The 23,296-nt window shown below is 34.6% G+C and overlaps 1 protein-coding gene across 1 annotated transcript in view; it reads right to left on the bottom strand.

The window, feature by feature from the left end:
• RAB10 (RAB10, member RAS oncogene family) overlaps positions 1 to 23,296 on the bottom strand; it is a 56,748-nt gene that overhangs the window by 6,336 nt on the left and 27,116 nt on the right. Inside the window, exons 2-3 of the mRNA XM_016121755.2 lie at positions 14,304 to 14,364; positions 2,209 to 2,347 (exon numbers count right to left, since the gene is read on the bottom strand). Coding sequence (XP_015977241.1) covers positions 2,209 to 2,347; positions 14,304 to 14,364 — 200 coding nt within the window. The remainder of the gene's footprint in view (positions 1 to 2,208; positions 2,348 to 14,303; positions 14,365 to 23,296) is intronic.

The raw sequence follows: 23,296 nt of genomic DNA, 5'->3' as shown, positions 1-23,296 counted from the left end.
CTTGTCATGTTCTTGATTGTAGGGGGCAGGTATGATGTTGGCTGTAGAATGTTCACAGATGTCCTTATTAAGCTAAGGAAGTTCTCTCCTATTTCTAGTGTGTTGACTGTTTTTACCAAGAAAAGGTGTTGGATTTTGTCAAATGTTTTCATCTGTGTCTCCTGATATGGTCATATGATTTTTGTCTTTTACTATTCTAGTGTATTACATTGTTTTTATATGCTGGACCCCCTCTGCATTCTAGATAAATTCCTCTTGATAATGACATATAATCCTTTTTAAAAAGTTGCTGCATCAATTTTTCTTTCATTTAGTTTAAGTTTTAATTTCTACAACAAAGATAGGGAAAGCTAATCTCTTATGTCAGAAAAATGGATTTTCTTTGTCAATGGCTAGATTTTACATATCTTAGTTCTAATGCTGAGAAACATGCCATCTAGCTTACCAAGTTAAGTGTATAAAATTATGATATAAAAAACATGTATTTGGTGTTTGTCCCCATTCTAAGCACAGTAGTCTAAATTTCCTTAGAGACAGGATTGTCTTTTGTCATTCATTACAGGCCCCTTTCTAACTGAAGTTTATCCTAATAAAGAATGCATGGCAAGGCTCCCACAGAGCTTCACAATGGAGGATGGTCACCAGAGGAACCAAACGTGTGATCAAGGGTTGGTACTTTCAGGCCCCCTCTCCATGAGGTGAAGGGGGCTGGAGATTAAGTTCAGCCACGAAAGGCCAATGATTTAATTAACCATGCCTATTTAATGGAACCTAAATTAAAACGGAAACAATGAGGTTTGTGAATATATCAAGGTGCCAAGAGTGTGACATGTCTAGGGATGGCAATGGAAGCTCTGATTTCCCCAACTCCCATACCTTGCCTATGCAACCCTTCCATTTAGCTGAGTCTTATCTTTCATAAATAAAATTATAAGTATAGTGCTTTCCTGAGTTCTGTGAGTCATTTTAGCAAACTATTAAACCTGCAAGTGGGTAATGGGAACCCCCAAATTTGTAGCCAAGTCAAACAGACGTGTGGGTAGCCTGGGAAACCCAAGTCTTGCATTTAAAGGAAGGGCAGTATTGTGGGACCCGAGTCCTTAAACCTCTGGGTAGTTAGTGTCAGAATAGGATGAGATTTAGGACATCCTGTTGATGTCACAGAATCAGGAAATGGGATGTTGCTGGAGCAACACCACAGAGTCTCTACATCAATTGCTCTTATTACACATGCTACTTGGCCAAACCACTTTTAAAATAAAGACTAAGGAAATCCAAAACGGAGCCTTTTTTGTTTTAAAATCTGTGTATTGCTGTTTATTAAATACTAACAGATTTCTCCTTGAAGATTTCATGTAGCATTGGAAAAGTTATTAAAGCCTTTAGGATTTCTACCATTGATGATATCATTAACTTGGCTCTAATACTGGCTTAAGACTTGGTCTTGTGTACCCAGCCAAAACTTATTTAAGGAGTTAGTCTTAATGAAATTGAAAATCTAAAAGTCAGCAATCGAACATTAAAAATAATCCGAACAAGAAACTACCTATGCTGTACACAGAAATGGACATGCTTGACATACAATTTTACCTCAGAAAAATTGACATCTTCAAACACAATGATATGGCACTATTTTCTTGGTTAAGTTTTTACTGAATTCGTATTCTGTAGCTTTCAAAATGTCTAGAAGTGATCTGACATTTCTATAACTTAAAAGTAAGTTTAAAAATTACTGCTGAAATGTAATCCTTTCACTCAATAAAAATCTACCATGAAAGTTCATTTAGAGAGGTGTGCAAAAACATTGGTAGCTTCTATTTGGGGCCATCTTATAAGATGGCTGTATGGAGTTTTGTGGTAATTTAGTAACTGCCTTGGATGAGGTTCTAGATAGACCTGCCCCAAAATTCAAGGAAAAGGTAGAGGAAAAAAACATTAAATTTTTGGAAGTAGAAATGCTCAATAATAATGACTTCAGGAGGTGAGCAGCAGGCCAGCAAGCAAAGCTTCATCTGTACTTGCAGCCGCTCCCCAGCGTTAGCATCTCCACCTCAGCCCCACCTCAGATCACTGGGCATTAGATTCTCGAAGGACCACCAGTCTGTGGTGCCAAAAAGGTTGGGGACTACTGAATTACAATACTTTTTCTTCTCAACCAAGCACACAAATGTTTGTTTATGAAAGGTTTATGCAATTTCTAGGTCTTACCTCATCTATATTTCTAAGCCATTTGCTGATGTTTTCAAAACTTTTACCGTTGGTGATGTCATATACTAGCATGATACCCATTGCTCCTCTGTAGTAGGAGGTTGTGATGGTGTGAAATCGCTCCTGGCCTGCCGTATCCCTAAAATAAAGAGCAATAATTTGTATTGAGCATTTGGATATTACTATATTCTGGACAAAACAGAACAGTTTAGTAAGACATACAGAGATTAAAATATACTATATGCCATAATGCAAAACAGAATCATGACTCACTTAATTATTAAATGGTAAACTATTATGGTTATTCCAAAATAGATGTGTAAAGATTTTTAGTCATAGGAAATTAATGACCTAACTATACTGAATAAAAATCTGGAAGAGAAAACCCTAAAAAGTGACATATAAAACTCTTACGGTTATTTAAAAATGAACACCAACAAGGATGATAAAAACACTTGGAATTTTATTTTTTTAGTGATCTAGTTTCATAATACAAAACCATATGGAATTTTTAGAAAATTAAAGGAGTATATCATAATATAACCACCACATTTACCTTTACAATAATTTACAAAAAGTTGTAAAGATAATCTGATTTATAAATAGTAAGATAGACATATTTAAATAGTATTTTTAATGACTTTAAGAAAATGATTTAAGACATATTTTGCTCTGGTAATTTTTCCCTCATTTCTATCACCAATTCCTTCCTTTTATGATCATTCTCATCAACATATATACATGTTTTATGTCCCCTATCTTTTCTATAAAAGCTAAATTAAAATAAACAAAATACTCTACTCTCAACCTCACATCCCTCCAACTAACGCTGCATTTCTGTTCTTCCCAGCAAATTAATTTTTTTAAACTTTTACTTCAAAATAATTATAGCCTCACAGGAAGTTATAAAAACAGTACAAAGAAGTCCTGAGTACCACTCACCCAGCTTTCTTCAATGGTAACATCTTACAACACTGTACAAAAGCAAAACCAGAAAACTGACACTGGTACAATCTACATACCTTAAAGTTCTCTTTTTAACACGTGCTGAGTGTGCACGTTAAAAGTAATTCTTCATTGAATTGCTTTTGCACCTCTGGCAAAGATGAGTAGGCTGTGGTTTAATCTATTTCAGGGTTTTTTATTCTGTACCAATGACCTGTGTCTATGTTCCCCTCCAAAACCATACTGTCTTGATTACTGTAGCTAAATAAAGATCTAAAAGCAGATAGACTGATTCTTCCCACTTATTCTTCTGTAAGAATTGTTTTAGCCATTCTAGCCTCTCCATGTAAATTTTAGGGCAAGCTAGTCTATACCTACAAAAAACCTTCCCAACAAACCTTGTTAAAGAGTTATCTCTAGTATGTCTCCTCAAATTAACTCCTCAACCAATTCTAATCTGACTGCAATTACTACTACTTTACCAAGATCGTTCTTCTTAAAAAAGGTCTCTAATAACCTCTTGATTGTCAAATCCAATACCTACTTTCTTTTTATATATTTTAATCTTTCAGCAGGATTTCACACAGTTGACCATTTTCTCTTCTTTAAACATATTCTCATGACTTTGTGGATACCATTTGTTTCTGCTCTTAGTTTTATGGCATTGGCTGCTCATCCTTATTATCTTTTGTTGACATTCTAACATTCGAAGATGTAGCAGCTGACATTCTCTACATAATAGCCTAAGTGAACTTCTTTAAATATGTTTGACCATGTAATTTTTCTAATTAAAACTTCCAATAGCTTCAATGGGGGAAAGAACAGGGTTTTCAACAAATGGTGCTGAAACAACTGGTTATCTCCATGCAAAAGAATGAAGCCGGACATCCACTTCATACCATATGTAAATACTAATTCAAGACAGATCTAAGACCTAAATGTAAGCTAAACCTATAAAACTCTTAAAACATCTTCATGATCTTCGACTTGGCAACTGTTTCTTTGATGTCACTAAAAGCACAAGCAATGAAAGAAAAAAATAAATTGGATTCCATCAAAACTAGAGCTGTCCTTCAATGGACACTATCAAGAAAGTGAAAAGAAAACCCTCAGAATGGAAAATATCTGCGAATGACACATTTGATACAGAACCTGTGTATCCAAAATATATAAAGAACTCTTACAACTCAACAATTAAGGACAAATGTCCCAATTAAAAATGGGCAAGGGATCTGACATTTCTCCAAAGATGCACAAATGGCCAATGAGCCCATGAGTGAATGCTCAACATTAACAGTCATTAGAGAATTGCAAATCAAAACCACAATGAGATACCACTTCATATGCACTAGGATGACTATAATAAAAAAGCAAACTATCACATTAGTGAGACTGTAGATAAACTGGAACCCTCATACATTGTTGGTGGGAGTGTAAAAAGATGCAGCCACTTTGGAAAATAGTCTGGCTGTTCCTCGAAATGCTAAATATACAGCTAACATGATCCAGCAATTCTACTCCTAAGAATATAGCCAAAAAGAAATGCATACACCCACACAAAAACTTACAGATGAATGTTTATAACATTTTTCAGAATAGCCAAAAAGCAGAAATCACCTAAATATCCACCAACTCATAAATGGATAAATAAAATGTGGTGTATAGATACGATGGAATATTATTCAGCCATAAAAAGGAATGAAGTACTAATATATGCTACAACTTGGTGAACTTTGATAATATTAAGTGAAAAGAAACCAGACACAAATGACTACATTGTATGACTCCATTTATATGAAATATCCAGAATAGGAAAATCTAGAGACAGAAAGCAGCTTAGTGGTTGCCCCGACTGTGGGGTTTGGGCAAGATGAGTGGCGGCTGCTTAAAGAATACAGGGATCGAGGAGATCACTTCATGAGTTATATAAATGTCTAATTACTATGCTATACACCTGAAACTAATATAATCATGTCAACTGTAATAAGGAAAAAAAAAATTTTTTTGGGGGGGGAGTATAAAAATGTTCTAAAATTGTGTTGATGGTGAATATACCTCATAAATATACAAAAAAACTATTTAATTGTACACTTTAAATGGGTCAATTACATGGAATAAGAATTATGTCTCAAAAAAGCCATTACAAAAATAAATAAATGAAAAACATGACTAGGCTTAAAAGACAAAATTTCCAATGGTAATACAGTATAACCAGAAATAATTCCAAAATCCTTATCCTGAGGTTTACACAAAGTGTTATAGGATTTGGCTTTTCTCCAGCTCCCCCAAATTTTGAAGCATTTGCTTTCCTAACAGCTACAATAACATTTTTTACATGTTCTCAAATTCACAAATTTGTTCCCACTTGAGAGTCTCTATACTAGTTTCCCACAGCCTGTATATAATTGGCTCCCCCTCATTTTCACATTTTAACCATCACCCTGTCAATGAAGCCCTCGCTGATCACTCAATTTAAGTAGTCATCAGGTAGCTCTCCATTCCATCTCCTTACTTCTCTGCATAGCATTTATTACAAATTTATTTATTTACAGTGGGTCTCCTATGCCCTCTAAAATATAAGTTCTATCAAAGGTCTGTCTGTCCACTGCAGAATCCACAACATCTACAGAGTAAATAAGCACTCAAATGTTTGCTAATGAGTTAGTATTTAGGAATATTACCTTGCAGGTTTCTTTATTAAATTTTAGAATCAAGGCATTCCAATTCAGGTACATGATCCTTAAGAACATATATATTTTTAAAAAATAATTCTTATGTTACGAAATACAAGTAGTCAGGAATATAACAGAACTACCAATACAATGATATTCTTTACATTCAATCCTGGTATGCAATTAAGATATTCATACATTTGCCATTTATCCATTTATCCATCAATTCAAATATGTATTGTCTATTGTGTGCTAGGCATTATATAAGAACACGCATAGAACATGGGTTTGGAATCAGATCCAGGTTCATCCTCAGGCTCCAATCCTTTGAGCTAAATGACCTTAAAGGTATTTAATCTCCCTGAATCTTTGTTTGTTTGTTTGTTTTTCATTCACAATTAGGAGGGATATAGTATAATTCAATAATTTATTTGTTATAGTTAACCCCAAAGCAATCTGTACTATAATATGCAAAGATGCAATAATGTCATTGTGTGATTAAAAATTTAATTGTGTTTTCAAAATGTTCTAAGTCAAAGCCATTTCTGCAGATATGCTATAATATTTGGAGCTGTGTCAAGTTATTATCTGTGTTTAAGCTGTACTCAAATGTGCTTCACGAGAAAACCCTACCTTTGCCTGCAGCCCATTTCTGTATAAGGGTAAAATGGTTTTTTATTTAGCCAAGTTAAAGACCTGGCTGGACTTTTCAATTTTTTAAAGAGAATCTCAGCACTGTCACTTGCTCATCTCATCTTAAAGTATGCAGATCTGCCCTTTAAAATAACACAAAATCCTATTTTTCATTTTAGAAGTATTCACTGAGTAAATACTATATGCCAAACACTATTCTAGGCACTGGAGAAAAAAAAAACTGTAAACAGAACAAAAATTCCTCCATTAATGGAGTTTATATTCTATTGAGGGTGATCAATCAATCAATCAATCGAATGACTTCTAAAATTATACATCTTGTGGAATTACACATCTTCACAGGTGAAAAGTGCCAAGAAGACAAAAAGTAAAGAGACTAGGGGCTGATGTTGGTAGTGGTGCAAACAAGTGAAATTTTGAATGGGCTGATGAGGGAGGGACTCAGTGAGAAAGTGAAGAGAATAAAGTGAACCATACATAAAAATATCTGGGGGGAACAGTGTTCCAAGAAGAGAGAAGAGCAAGTGCAAAGGTCCTGAGGCTGAGAAACAGTAAGGAGGTCGATGTGGCTGGAATGGAGAAAGATCGGGGGAGGGAGGCGGGGGCCAAGGTAAAGTGAAGATTGTGCAGGATCTTAACAGGCCTGTGCAAGGACTTCAGCTTTTCCTCTGAGTGAGATAGGAAGTCTATTGGAGTGTCTGTGAAAAGAAACAACCTGGGTTTAGAAAGACTCATTCTGTTTACTGTGTTGAAAATACGTGTGTGTACGGAAGCAGAGTTAGGAGGTAATGCAATACCTATTGAAAAAACTGCTAAAAGAAATCACCATTTAAGAAAAACCATCTAAAAGACATGGTAACAACTCCTCTAGGCTGTATACTTCAATCAAGTTAAAACAGTAGGAAACTACACACCCACGTGCGCGCGCACACTTATTTGTATATTTAAATTCTTAGACCACAATTTTTATCTCCATTTCTTAACATGTCAACTTAAGAATCATTATAAAAAGTAGCTTTATGAAACCTTATTCTGTATTTGTCATAATCTGTCTTTTCCCTTTCCTTACATTATTTCTGTAAAGAATAATGTAATTATTGGGGGTAACCCTCCCTCCTTGCTCCTTTTGTTGCACTGGCCACTAAGCAGTTTATAGGTAAATTTTACAAATTAAGCATAATAAATGAGTTGCCCTTTAGAGATTGTGTATTTCTATCTTCCATATTTCACAATTCCAAATTGTTTTCTTTTATTAATCTTACCTATTTAGTTAAAAAGTGCTTTAAACAGGTATAAATTCTATCATGAAAAAATTAAAAATTTGTCTCATCCCAGTAAAAATAGTTTCTTTCTTTTCAGAACTGGTAAAAAGTATAAATTACCTAATAATTCAAGCCCTCCAGAGAAGGGTTAAAGTTTCCTACCTAAAATCCAGGCTGGAAATGTACTTATCCAAGACAAAGGGTGTACAGGGCTTGGACTTCCGGTAGTGCCTAAGAGTTATAGTGTCGGAGAGATAGAAAACTTTCATTTCAATTTTTGTCAGAAGTAACAACAATTTAAGGAGAAGATCTAACACGGCACTCCACTATGAATACCACTCCCGGCACTGTCTAGCTATTATATGCTCCCTTCTTCCCCATTCATTCACCTTACATAATTAGCAAATTATATACACACTTCGGTGTCATATCTATGACTAAATTCTCCACCCAGAAAGAACACACTGCAAAAGCAACTATTTAGCTAAATCTAAATCAACAGTACCTAGAAAGGTCTTATATTATAATGCTGGTTAGTTATAAAAAAAAAAAAATATATATATATATATATATATATATGATACAGAAATAATAATCCTCCCCCCAATCACTATTAGGGTCAAAGTTTCTGTTTTGATCTATGGCATACCACTTTCATCTGTTCTCCTCTACCTTCCAAAATCTCTTATATCCAAATCTCTCCTCTTTTTATATGCTCTCCCTGCTACATTTTTTAAAGCTTTCTATATCCTATTTTCATTTATACATTCCACATGTTTACACTTTTCAACAGGACTGTATCTGCTCCACAAGGTGATCTGGCTCTTTGACTCCTTGATCTCAAATTATCCTTTTCCTGTGTCCTGCTGGATCCTCATTACTAGCCCCTACCAACTGTTAATGCCATCAACAATTTACTTCAAACCGGAACACAGCCCTTGCCTCACTACTTCTAGGCTAACTGGTGACCCTTTGCCCAGGGCTAAAAATAGCCACAGAAGCTTATTCATCAGCCAAACTATTTTTAGGTGTGCATTATACACGTATACCCAGGTCTAAGGACAGCAGTTGATTAAAATAAACAAAAGCAGATGTTAAATATCTGAAGAGGAATTAAACACTGTATATGTTCACAATATCTTTTTATGTCACCACAATATAGGTTTTTAAGACTGTTTATAAAACTACTCGATTTTCCTTTATTAAATCTTTTCTTCTAAGCCTATGCATAATGATCAGGTTTCTTAAATTATAAACCACTGACAACTGAATTTTCCTTACATAAAACAGACACATAGTTAAGAAAATGTTCTGAAGTCCTATTTTTTCCCCACTGACATATTATAAAAGAAGTGATATGTTCCTAGGAACTAAAATAGCGATTTCCTTAATTGTTAGTCCCACATGGAGGGTCAGAGAAACTGTGTATTCTAGCTACTATTACGATCGTTATTTTTAGTCTGGGCACTGACAGCACTATACCAGGCCAGAGACAACATCAATCTGCTCTTGCTCTGCAAGTCAGAGACGCTAAATTTCATAACTTTGAGTTTTTGGTAACATAAAGAGTCTTTCGTTTATAAATTACAATGTCAAATTTCTCACCGAGTTTTATTTTAACAAGATATGGATTTCCTCAAAGACATGCAAAATACCATGAATTTAAATTATGCTTATCTTCATCCAAAAAAAAAAAAAAAAAGGTCAAAAGTCAAAAGCCTGGTTGATACCTGCCCTGTAGAGCTTACACTACTACGGGGACAGGAATAAAGCAAGTAAATAAATATACAATCTCAAATTGTGATAAATGCTAACAAGGTAAAGAAGGTGGTGTGATGAAGAATGGGGTAAAGGAAAGGGAGGAAGTAATCTAGATAGAATGTTCAAGGAGGTCCTCTCTGTAGAGGTAATGCTTAAGGTGATGAGAAGTGAAGTATGAACAAAAATTTAAGTCATTCAGTCAACAAATATTTATTGAGCATCTATATTTGTCGAGCTCTGTACAGGGTGGTGGTTATATAACCACAATTCAGACAGCATATTCTAGTGGGGGACAATAATAAATACATTTTAAAATATAGTAAGTTTAGATACTAAAAAATACTATGACAAAGATAACCTAGGATAAATGTGATAGTGTCTGGAGGACTGGACTGCCTTAGCTAGTCATCACACAAGGCCGGTCTCAGAGAGTGACACTGAATTGGGTTGAGATATGAATGAGAAGGCAGCAGGGCAAGCAGGGCAAAGAGCTGATGAAAAGCATTCCAAGCAGAAGGAACAGTTGACATACAAAGGCCCTAAGATGGGGACATGTTTGGCATACTCAAGGGAGGGGAAAAAAATGGCCATAGTGGCTGGAGCAAAGCTAGTAAGAGATGAAGTCAAAAAGGGCCGCAGCCAGAACTTGGAGCTTTCAGAATCTATTTCTGTTGAAATGGAAAGCCTCTGGAGTGGAGTGGTACTTCAGAATGTCATCTAGCTACAGTCAGAGGGAAGTGGGAGATTAGGGGGTTGAGGGAGGTCTACAGGGCATATATAAAAGTCCTAAATTGGAAAAGAATTTGCCATTTTCACAGAGTTGAAAGGAGATCCCTGGAAAGAAGACAAGGGAGCATAAAAGGAAGTCAAAAGGTGGGCAAGGGCCCACTCGGTAAATTGTGGTAAGGAATCTGGATTTGGAATTTGGATTTTCATCCTAAGTGCAATGGAAAGTCAAAACAGTTATAAATAGGGGAAGTAATGACAACCATGGCCAGATTTATACTGAAGAAAGTTACTCTAGCTGTTATATGGAAAAGTACTAGAAGAAGGTAAAAGGGAAATAAGGACCTGTTAGGATATTAAGAGACTATTGCAGCGACTGAAAGAAGAGGTACTGGTGGCTTCGACTAGAGATGGCAAATTATATATGGATTCTACATAAATTATATATGGATAGAATCAACAGGGCTTGCTAAACTGGATGTTGGGGTTAAAGGAATGGGCAGAATCAAGGATGACTCCTAAGTATCTGCACTTTACCTGGAGGTAAATGGTTAATTCTACAATGGGACACTAACAATTTTTGGTGACTGTGTTTATGTGCTGACAGTGGCAAGCATTTCTGACCCCACCTCCAACCCTTAAAAATATAAAGAAAAGGCTGACTTAAAGTAACTCACTATGGTTATTTTCCACTATCCTATGGAAAAGACAGACAGCAAAAGATACTATGGTGGAACTTTCTAGAGGTCTGGGATTTAAAAACCAGATACTTCTCTATCAGCCAAAGAAGCTAATTTTAGACCTACATGCATGTGCCTTGGCCAGGGTAAGACCCACCTCCCTCCTTATGCAACAGATAGACTAAAAGACATCTGGAAATAAAACAAGAAGGGAAGATCAATCCAGTGAAGAAAAATATGACAAAGTTTTAGCACAGACTGAAGTTTCCAAAACTAAAATTCAATCACAGAGCAGGAATTTTTTTCATGCTGAAGCAAAAATCTGAATATATTAAACTAGAGAAAGATAAAATCACTGTGCTTTCACTTACTTGAGACCAGTTCAATAAAGTACACACCTCAAATTTATATATATCTAGATATCGCTGTGCTTTTTAGCAGTGAACAGAAGCAAAGCATTTAAGTTGAGGACAAAGTTTTAAATTTCAGTGTATCTAAGTTGAGTAATGGGTTTTTCATATTAAAAACCTTCTTGAATTATTGTGGCATATCCTAGATCTCTTAACTTGGAGGTACATGACTTCTTTGGTCCCTGGAATGTTGGCACATAGACTCAAGCAAAGAAACAAAATCAGCTGGCATAATGCTAACCTCTTAAAAAACTATTAATCACAAATTTTAACCAATCGCTCATTACTAATCCTTGTGGGAAAAAAATGGATATTTCAAATGAAAAGAAGTCGGTTGTATATGTGAAAATCTAGACTAAATAAAATTTTCCTTCTGAAGTGTTTTATCCGAGAGAGGTTCTATTAAAAATACCTAAATATTAAACAACTCTAAATTAAAAATGTTACCATTTCTGTGCTATACTCAAGTTGTATAGAAATAGTAGAAATCTTTTCTAGATTCATCTTGAAGGCCACACTGGAGAACTAACTGTTCCAAAGAGTGTCTTCTCAGGAAGGCTCTCCTTTTATAAACAAATGTTAGTTGTTACTGTTTACTTCTAAAAGCTACAGAGACTACCATGATAAGAGGCAAGGAAATGTTTAAATCCACAAGGTCAAGAAACAGAAGGAAAGTCTATGGAAGACAGGGTGTAGAAGGAAGAACAGGCCAAATTTCTGGGAAAAGGTTTCATATATTACATACAGAAAAATATACCTGAAAAAAAACATTGTTTTGTGCACTTTTGCTTCTGTTATATACATACTCATAGATACATGTATATTGAGTCACAGAGCCACAATGTAAAATGTATCTCTGTCAAAAAAAGTTTAAAAAATTAAGGGCTTCAAGTGTGTAGAGGGGGTGCAGTTGAGAAGAGAGATAATCAGTGTGGAAGAGCTGAGGAGGGGCTTGGAACAAAAAACATTATGCAGGGCCAAGGCTGGCATAAGGCAAGGGGCTTTAAAAAAAAAAAATAAAAGGGCAGAGAAGAGCTGGTTGAAATTCAGAATAATTAACATCCTTTCTTCCCTTGAGATTAACTTTAATTACGATGAAACAGAATATGAGACACAGTTCATTTGCTGAGTTATTTCTCAGTTAAAGTAAAGAAAAAACAATGATCCTCAAGTGGATTGTGCTTCAAAGAGAATTGTTAAATTTAGGAAATGGTTTATTATAACATCTAAATTTTGTTTAAATTTGAATTAAAATTTAAAGATGTCATAAAGATTATATTTCTAATTACATGGTCAGGTAATGAAGACCTTCTGGTTAAACATACCCTACTTCTTCTAATTATTAGCATCCTGTAAAAGGGTAGTCCTAACTTTTTTTTTGAAACCATCTCTTGGATTCTGAGACACTACTCCTAATTCTCCTTTTGTTCTCCCTAATTCTCCTTCTAACTTTTCCAACTATGGCTTTGCAATCTCCTTTGCTAACTTCCTCAAATAATAACAGTTATGGCTTATTGAACATCGATTATGCATCACACCCTGCTCTAAGTGCTTTTACACTTATCACTCATCCTCATATCTACTCTATGACAAGTCCTATTACAGTGAAACCCAAGATAACATGAATTCAATTTAACACAACTGTTGACTAGCAATGAAGAAAGTAAAAAGACAGTAACTGGAAAGAGCAGCAAAACCAAATGACAAATTGCACTATTTATAGGTGGCAGTATAGCAATTAAGAATGCTACTCTCAACCCTACATTCTGAGCATGTAATGCATCCCAGGTCTGCCATGTACAGGCTGTAAGTCCTTGGTTAAATTATTTCAAAATGCTTCCATTTCATCCTCTGTAAAATAGGGATAATCCAAGAGAAAAGAACGCATGTGCTTATACAAAGATTTGTAGCAGCCTTACAGTACATAAACAAATTGTGATATATCAATAATGGAATACTACTCAGTAATAAAAAGTAATGAACTTATTAATATACAAAAAGTCATTGGTACTTTTCAAAATGATTATACTGAGTAAAAGAAACCAGACACCTCTGCTGCAAAAAAAAAAAAGAAGAAAAAGAACACTATGATTGCATTGATATATAGCACAGAAAATGGAAACTAGTCTATGGTGACAAAAAGCAGAAGAGTGGCTGCTTAGGGACCAGGGATAGGGAGGAAGAAGAGATTACAAAGAGGATGGAGGAAATTTTTGAGGTGATGGCCAGGTTCATTATCTTGACTGTGGCGATGAATTCACAGGTTTACACATATGTCAAAGCTTACTAACTGTGCACTTTAAATATATGCAGTTTATTGTGTCTGTTATACCTTAGTAAGGCGTAAAAAAAAAAAAGGGAGCAACATATCTAACAGGTTCACTGTGGATATTTAATGGGTTAAAACATATGCAAAACAATATTCACTGAAAAATACTGCTATTATAAAGTCTATGATTTATACGTGACTATAAGTATGACGTTTATTGTACTTCTATGGGGCAAACCCTATACAAACTAATAAAAATAAAATGCCTATAAAAAGTTACAAACACATTAAAGAAAATATTTTAGCTTAAGTCTATCAAAGCAACAAAAAATATTAACTTTTTATATTGTTTATGAGCAAAATGTTGTGCTAAAAGATTTACATAGATTATTTCATAAAATCCTTACAACAATCTTTTGAAATAGGTGGTATTATCTTCATTTTACATATGAAGATATAACAGCCTCCTCACAGTGGGTATGAGATTTGCCCAAGTTCATCCAGTAAGTGAAAAAGGTAAAACACTCAGCCAGGAGTCAAAGATTCCAAAGTATATGTCAACAATTTTTTTACTTCATTGAAAGGAGGTCTTCTGATTGCTGGCTTTAGAAAGGAAAGCCTCATAGAATCTAAACAGGTAACAAGACAGGCTTTCACTGCCAAACCTTCACACTTGGCATTCTACTACACAAAGTGAGTAAATTAGCATCACTTACCATATCTGTAGCTTGATCTTCTTTCCTTGTAATTCAACTGTTTTGATCTTAAAGTCTATTCCTACAACATAGAAAAAAAAAAGGATAAATTTTATCTATGGCTCTGAGCTTGGCTATACTAAAATTAATTGGAATAAAAATACTTTGAAAATCTGTGTATGTTTGGCTCTGGATATTCACTAAGTACGCTATTCTGAGCAAATGGATCCAATTTTAAATCTGAGTAATATTAAGATACAAGATGTAGCTTCACTGAAAGAGTGAGTTCTTACAATTAGGAAATAAAAAACTAAATTTAAAAATACCTAATTCAAAAGAAAAGATGTTTCCTAGTAGGAAAAAATATATAGAACCTTCACTAGCTTACAGAGCAAAAGAAAACTACCAGGGATAAAAAGGGTTATGACAAAGGGATAAATTAAGAAGGCATAAAAATACTAAATGTTTATGTATCTAATAACACAGAGCTTCAAAATACATCAAGCAGATCCCTCAGAATCTGTCTGCTTGTTAATCGACCCAAATCTTCAACTTGACCCCATTTTGTTTCCCATGGCCAATCAAAAGAGAAAAAGGGCCACTTGCTTGGGACTGATAAAACCTCAGATTATGCCTGCATTGCCTCAGACTATGTATGTCTATACTTGCCTGGCATTTAAAAACATCAGACTATGTCTGTGGACAAAAAGGTATTCTGTGGAAATTAACCTCACAGGGTGAGCTGATCATACATTTCTAATCGGGCAGGTCATGGTAGGTAGTCATGCTCCAGGTATGTAACTTTTTAGTAAAAGGCTTATTGTTGCCTTAAGGATGCCCTGTCCATAGTTTCAGTGCATCTAGCTTAACACAACTTTGAAATGCCTCTTCAGACACCTTCCTTCTAAAGTGTAACTACTTTAAAGAGAGCAAAAAATCTTTACCCTATAATACAATCCCTGCCTTGCTTTCTCCCACCTTCATGCAATCCTCCTTAAATTCCCTTCTTAATCTCAAATGCATAAAAGAAACTAGAAAACTATTCTTCTCTGGAGCATGAGATATTCCTCTGTCGTAAGTTGTGGCCCAAATAAGCTCTTATAAAAATTCTTTACATGGCTGGATATTTCTGACGTTGATGGTCCACACTTTTGTTTCTCTATGAATTACTGAGAAAATCACCATAAAATGGCCTGGTGATCAAGACCAAATCTGAACAAGAACGCTATTCCATTTAGGCAGTTAATTTAATTAAAATTTAGGCATTTAATTTAACTAAAATTTAATGGCAAACCTGACAATAAATATTATTTCAGAAAACTTTTCTGAAGAAAGGTGAAATTAGGACATGGTCTGAAAGCTCTAAAGCCTTTGGAATGGAAACCAGGTACAATCAGAAAACTAAGAATATATAGGCGGCTTTAAAGCCAGCTACCCTAATTGTTCAGAATAGAAACCTCATCCTAGACTCCTTGGGTTTCCTTCTAGATCTCACGTCGTCTATCCTCAAATTAATTAGCAGTAGTTGAAGCAGTTCTTCATTCTTTTCTGTATAAAAACCTCTCCTGGTGTTTCTACCTCACTGGCCACTCTACAATCTTCATTATTGGTTTCTCCTCATCTCTCCGAAACTTTGGAGTAAATATCTCTTTTCTATTTGCACTCATTCCCTTGGTGATTTTCCCAAATTTCATGGCTTTCAATTCCACACACTGATAACTCTCAAATTTATATCATAGCCCAAACCTTTCCCCTGAACTCCAAACTTAAGATACCCAAATGCTTATTGGCTATCTCCCAATACATCTTCTTTCCAAAAGACTAGCGAAAGTCCTTAAAACAGTCCATAAGGCCCTACATATTCTGCCCACTTTCCTCTTTCCACCCTGACCTCATCATTTTCTATCTTACTCTGATCTGGCTAGTTGTACTGATTTCCTTGTTTCACACACAGAACAGGCGGATTCCACCTTAAGGCCTTTGCATATACTGTTCTCACAACCCAGAATACTCTCCTCCTCCATCATCGCCCTTCCCCTAGCTCCTCTATCCTAGGCTGCAAAGTCCCTGAACCATATGTCCATTGCGTGTTAATACTCTCTTATCCCTCTTCCTTATTTGTGTATAACATTTCTAAAATATATTGTACATATTACTTGTTCCTGTTATTTACTGTCTCCCTTTGCCAAAATAGAAGATCCACAAGGGTAGAGATTTTTATCTGTTTAATTCAGTTAAATTCCCAGAACCTAGAGCTCTGCCTAACATATAAGCAAACATTCAAACATCTGTTGAATACAGACATAATTTTTTCTAGAGAAAGTAAGAGTACCTGAGAAAAGCCACAGATACTTCACCCTTAGGATGACATTCAATCAACTGACAGGCTCCACACTTGTCCACTTAGAGCTTCCAACAGCTTTGTAAAGCCCTGAGGCCAAAATTGAAGGACAAAGGTTCCAATGATACCAAAATAGATTAAGCAAGAAAGGGGGGGGGGGGGAGGACCAGAAGCAATAATAATAATAATAATATATTCAACAGGAAATAATAATATATTCAACAGAAAGAATGTAAGAGAAATTTGATTTCTCACAGAAAAAAAAACAACAAAATGACGAAGGGAATATATGTGAGATATGATGCTAGATGATCAAATCAGGAGGTCTGAAATCTAAGCAACAGAAGTTTAAGAATGAACAGAGAAAATAACATATAGAAAATGTCAATTTAACAATTATGCAAGAAAACTTAAAAGACCAAAGGAATCTATTTTAGACTGAAAGACTAACCACCAAGTGCTTAGCATAATGAACAAAATAAGATCTATACCAAGTAATATTATGATGAAACTTCAAGACACCAGGAAAAAAGATAACATTATAAAAAGCTTGCAGAGACAAACTAGGCCATATTAAACAATCAAGAATGAAATTCTCAATAGCAATACTAGTATTTTCAACCTATATCCAGTCGAAATCAAATGAGTAAAATAAAGGTATTTACATACATGAAAGATCTCAAAAATATTTATCTCCTATGATTTTTTATAAGACAGCTAGCTGCTAAGAAAGACTGCAAAGAGGGTAAGGTAAAGGGCAGTATGAAGAACAGTTCAAAATGGCCTAAGGAGCAACCAGTTCAGAAGAGAATAAGGACAGGAAAGAATAGGGCAGAAATTAAATAAGAAAGTCCCAAGAGGTATGCCTCCTAAGAGGGGGAGGGCCAGAAATGGTATTAATGAATTTGTATGAAAAGCAGAATTCAGAGCGTTTACCAATTCTGTTGTAGAGTGTGGGATTAAATATAAAGATTACTTTGAAATCTAAGCAAATGTAACAATGAAGAACTGTAAACTACAGTAAAAACAAAAAGATGTCCAAGAAAGGAAATGAAATTATAGTATACTACTTGGTTTAGCACTTAACAAAAACATAACTATTGAGAAGGTGAAGAGGCACCACAAACGCCTGGTGGTATAAGAGTATTCAATTCTCATCCTTCCTAATAACAAGAGAATTTCTAAAACTAGCCCCCTCCCCGCCCCCCGCCGCAAATGTAAAGCTGTGACTAGGGCAACACAGCTGCTGCGGTTGTCATAAGCACTGAAGTAGTGACTTCTAAAATTCGTACCCATTAATAGAAATAAAAATTAGGTTAATAGAGAAGACGTGTTTACAAATATGTTCCCTACTAAACACTTCAACCGATCCTATCCTACTTCTTGCATGGCCCAAGCCACCCCTGCAAACTCATTCCCTCCAGCCTTCCTCCGATAGTCAGTCACATTCAAGCACAACTTTTACAGCCACACGCTTTTTCCAGGTAAATATCTTTGTCACTTCATCATGTACTTTCCACACCTCCGAACATACACACACTTAAGTATGGAAAAATTTATACTTAAGATAGAGTAAAAAAGCTTTTGATAAAATTTAAAGGTTAGAGTAAAATCAATAGCTCAGCTGTTGAGAAGCCAGGAAAACCTATACGCTTTAAGATTCTGCTAGGAAGAATAATCAGATTCTTCTGCAACACTATTATTTGTTAAATTACCAATGACTAGAGCAATCATAGGGTTTGATCCAAATAGTAATTCTTTATTTGGTTTTGCTTATATAAAAACACTATAGAGAAAATCTCCATTTTTTTAAAGATTTCTGAGACCCAGCTCAAATGAGTATTTCAATTTACTGCATGCAGTCTACCTACCTTATTTATCAATTTTCAGTTGCTCAGTAAAGTGAGAAAATCAGCCAAACATTTGCTTTAATGATGTTGCAGAAGCGCCATCAGGTGGCAAAAGGGGTAACTGCCACTGCTAGCTACTATAAACATCACTTTCCAAAGCTTGACTTCTGATTACACATCAATACCTAATAATTAATGCAGGCAGAAACAATCTACTTAATAAACTTCATACAACCAAAATTTAACAACTTATAGCTAAATGATCACATATGTGGTTTTTAACAAATGAAAAATCACTTCTCACCATACCAAAAAAGAAAAGAACCACATAACTACAATCCTCGAAATAGTCTGGAATTTAAGAGATCAAGTCATTAACAGTACAAATTTTGAAAAGGCCTTTCCCCAAAAGAACATTAGTTTATCTGGATGCAGATGTAAAACTGCAGAGTGCAAAAAAGTTCTCTCTAAAGATCCTTTCATATATTAGGAATAGCAGTTACTAACACTGAGAATTTACCATGTGCCTGCTGGCACTGTTTTAAGCTCTTTGCATGGATTATTAACTCATTAAGTCCTCATAAGAAGCCTACTCATACTATTATTTCCATTTTACAAATGAAGAATAAAACAAAAACCAATAGCAGCAGGAAAAAAAATAACCAGTAACACTAATAATACTTACTGGATAATTATTAAATGTTCCAACCATTTCACATAAACCATCTCATTTCACAAAAACCATCTCACAAAAAAAACCTGAGAAAATACGAATATACACAAAAGAGAAAATTTAAGGTAATTTAAGATTACAAAATAATAAGTGGCAGAAACAAGACTCAATTTCATGTCTGCCTGATTTCAGACCATGCATGCTCCATGCTCTTAATCTACATTAAGTTCTACAATTCCATTTTTATTTTCTATTGAGTTAAAAATCACATAAAATTTACCCTTTTCAAGTGAAAAATTCAATACATTCATAATGTTGTTCAATCACCACCTCTATCTAGTTCCAAAATGTTTTATCACCTCAAAAGGAAATTCCACAACCATTGCTTTCCCTATCTCCTCCCTCAGCTCCCTGGAAACCACCAGTCTGCAATGTCTCTATAGAGTTGCCTATTCTGGACATTTCATATAAATGAAAGCATACAACACTTGACCTTTTGTGCCTGACTTCTTTCATTTAGCATGTTTTCAAGGTCCCTCCACAGTGTAGCATGTATCAGTAGTACTTCATTCCTTTTTATGACTGAATAACATTCTATCGCATACACCATAATGTGTTTATTCATTTATTTGTTAAATATTTGGGCTATTTTCAAACCTTTTGGCTTTTGTAAAGTGCTGCTATGAACATGTATGTACATGTATTTATTTGAATACCTGTTTTCAATTCTTTAGGGCATACACAAAAAATGGAATTGCTGGGTTATATGGTAATTCTATGGTTAACTTTTTGAATAATAACTATTTCCACAGTAGATACACCATTTTATACTCCCACTAGCAATGTATGAGAGTTCACGATTTTCCTACATCCTCACCAACACTTGATGTTTTCCTTTTTTATTTTAAGCCATCCTAATGGGTGGGTGTGAAGTCGGACCTCATTGTGGTTTTGATTTGCGTTTCCCTAATGATTAATGATGTTGAGCTTGTTGGCCATTTGTGTCTTATTCAAGTCTTTTGCCCATTTTTAAATCATTTTATCTTTTTGTTGTTTAGTAAGAGTTCTTTATATATTCTGAATACCAGACACTTATCGGATAGATGATTTGCTGAAATTTCCTCCTTTCTTTTTATGGTTATGTCTTTTTATGTTTTATGTTTTTTTATTTTCTTAATTTGCTTTGACGCACATCAGTTTTTAAAAGTCCAATTAAATTATTTTTTCTTTCGCTGTATGCCATGACTCCACTGATTTTAAATTTTTAAACCGTGTGAAAAGGGTTCCTGGGAATTGAAAAACTGACATAATTAAAGCTAAAGCTAAGTTCAACTTTCTCCAACTACATTCTATGATGTAACAGGAATAATACAAACATTTCTAGTATATGTCCATATATGTATTCTCTATGAGCAATTTCACATTATTGTAATGTGTGTCCCAGCAGAATAAACCACACTTGCTGTATACTTAGCACTGAAAGCAGTAAACAAAGTTGAGGAAATTTCCATTCCAGAGAGGGGAGACTAAATAAATAAAAATTTTAATGTTAGTAGTGATAAATGCTATAAAGAATGGGAGGTAGAGCTATTTTATATGAGAAAACCAAGGAATCTCTCACTGAAAGACCTTTGACCAAAGACCTCAGGAGGTCTGGGAACAGAACAAGCCATGTGAATGAGTATCTGGGGAGTGTTCCAGGTACAGGAAACAGCGAATGCAAAAGGTATGAGGCGGAAATGTTTGGCGTGTTCAAGAAACACAGGTAGGAGGTTCTAATGACATGTGCCTTTCTAATCCATGAACATTGTAGAGTTTTCTGTTGATTTGGGTCTTATTTCACTTCTCTCAGTAATACTTTGTAGTTTTCAGTGCCTAGGTAGATCCTGCACACGTTCTGTCAAACTTATCTTTATTTCATTTTCATTTTTTAATACTATTATAAATGATACTTTTACTAAAAGTTCAATTATCCAGTTGTTGCTAAATATAGAATTTATTATTGTATATTGACCTTCTATCCTGCAACCCTCCTACAATCACTTATTAATTCTAGTTGCTCTTTTCTGGGGAAGAAAGTGAAAGGTTGCTTAGGGTATTCCATGTATATAATCAGGCAGTCTGTAAAAAGGCACTTTCCTATCATCTTCCTTTTGAACTTCTATAACTTATTTCCTTCTCCTGCTTTATTGTACTAGCTAGTACTTCTAATACAATGTTGTTTTGTACTTGATCTTTAAGAGAAACTGAACGTGTCACTATTAAAATAACATGTTAACTATACACCATTAGTATGTTAAGGAAATGTGTTCTATTTCTCATCTATACTTGAGGTATTATGACGCAAAATGAGGTTGCATTTTGTCAAATGCTTTTTCCATATCTACTAAGATTATGATTTTTCTTCTTTATTCCATTAAGACAGCTAATTAAAATAGATTTTGAATGTAAAATCAACACTGGATTCCTGAAATAAAGCCCACTTGATCATGATGTATTACTCTTTTTATAAGTTCCTGGAATTGATTCGCAATTATTTAGATAAAAATTCTTATGTACATGCTCACAACAGACAAAACAACAGTATATTTCCCCACATTTTTACCATTTCTATCGTCATTCTCTTTCTGTAGATCTGAGTTTCTACCTGGAATGATTTTCTTCAGCCTGACAAACTTCCTTTAACATTTTTAATAGCGCAAAACTGCTGGCAAGAAATTCTCTCAGCTTTTGTCTGTCTGGATAATGTCTTTAATTTTGCCTTTTTGAGAGATATTTTTGTTAAGATTGAATTTTAACTCAATAGTTTTTTCTATTCAGAATTTAAATATGTTATTCCATTGTCTTCTGACTTAGCAGTGTATTTTTTTTTTCTCTTTTTCCCCTTCGCCTTTTGGGAGGTATAAATTTAAACTTTTTATTATTTTGAAATGACTTGACAGAAAAGCTGCAAAAATAGCAGAGTTCACGTATACTTTTCATCTACCTTCTCCTAATGTCATTTATATAACCATTTATCAGAAACAAGAGTAACCATGGTATAATGCAATTAACTTAAATACAGACCTAATCGATAGTTTTTCCACTAATGTCTTTTTCTGTTCCAGGTTCCCATACTATATTTAGTTGTCATGTCTCCTCAATCTCCTCCAGTGTGTGGCAGTGACTCAGTCTTGTCTTTCATGATACTTTTGAAGAATACTTCAATTTGAGTTTGTCTGAATACCACAGAACACCACAAATGGAATGTTTTGCCTTTATCAGTTAGTTCATTATATCAGGGAGAATAGGTAATATATTAGGTGATATTATTCTTTGATGACTTGGTTAAGATGGCATTTACAGAGTTACTCTCCACTATAAATTTACTGTTTTTCCCTTTGTAATGAATAAGTTTCTTGAAGAAAATGCTTTAAGACTATGGAAATAATGTTTCTCATGGTATCTTCATCCACTGTTTTTACCTTCCATCACTAGACTGTGCATGTGACAATTATTACAGTAGTATTTGCCCAATGGTGATTTTGTTTCAGTCACTACTTTACACTTATTAGAATCCTTATTTTATGATTTGTCTCTTCTACCCAGTCATTTATGTAGCCAATTATTTATTTTTACCCATATGGAATCATGGATATTTTATTCTATTGGTTATAATGCAATACTATAATTATTTCATTCCAGCCTTGGCCATTAGAAGAGACTTCAGGTTGGTTTCTATGTCTTTCTGATATGTCTCATCCTTTTCTGAGTTCTTTGTTTTCTGGCACCAAAGATATTCCAGGGATATCTTGCATTTCTCCCATCCCACCTATGGAATCGACCAATTCTTCAAAGAGCCCTGGTTCCTTTTTTTGAAGAACTGTAGAGTTCAAGATCTGATCAGTACGTATGCTTGTTGCTACTAGAATGTCACTGCTTTGAGGCCTTCCCAAAGGACAGAGTGAGAACATATATTTATGTATACTAACTCATGCATATAAACACACATTTACAATTATATAACTATCTATCTTATCTGTTTTTATAACATATAAAACCATGAGTTCATAATGATACCTGATTCCAATCCAATACCACTGAGTTTATTCTATACTTCTTCCTCTTCTTACTTATAGTGCCTTGTCAACAATTAGAAACCTGGCTTTCA

The sequence above is a fragment of the Rousettus aegyptiacus genome, unplaced genomic scaffold (genome assembly GCF_014176215.1).
Source record: "Rousettus aegyptiacus isolate mRouAeg1 unplaced genomic scaffold, mRouAeg1.p scaffold_m13_p_7, whole genome shotgun sequence".
Taxonomy (NCBI): domain Eukaryota; kingdom Metazoa; phylum Chordata; class Mammalia; order Chiroptera; family Pteropodidae; genus Rousettus; species Rousettus aegyptiacus.
This window is presented reverse-complemented; position numbering and strand designations above follow the sequence as displayed.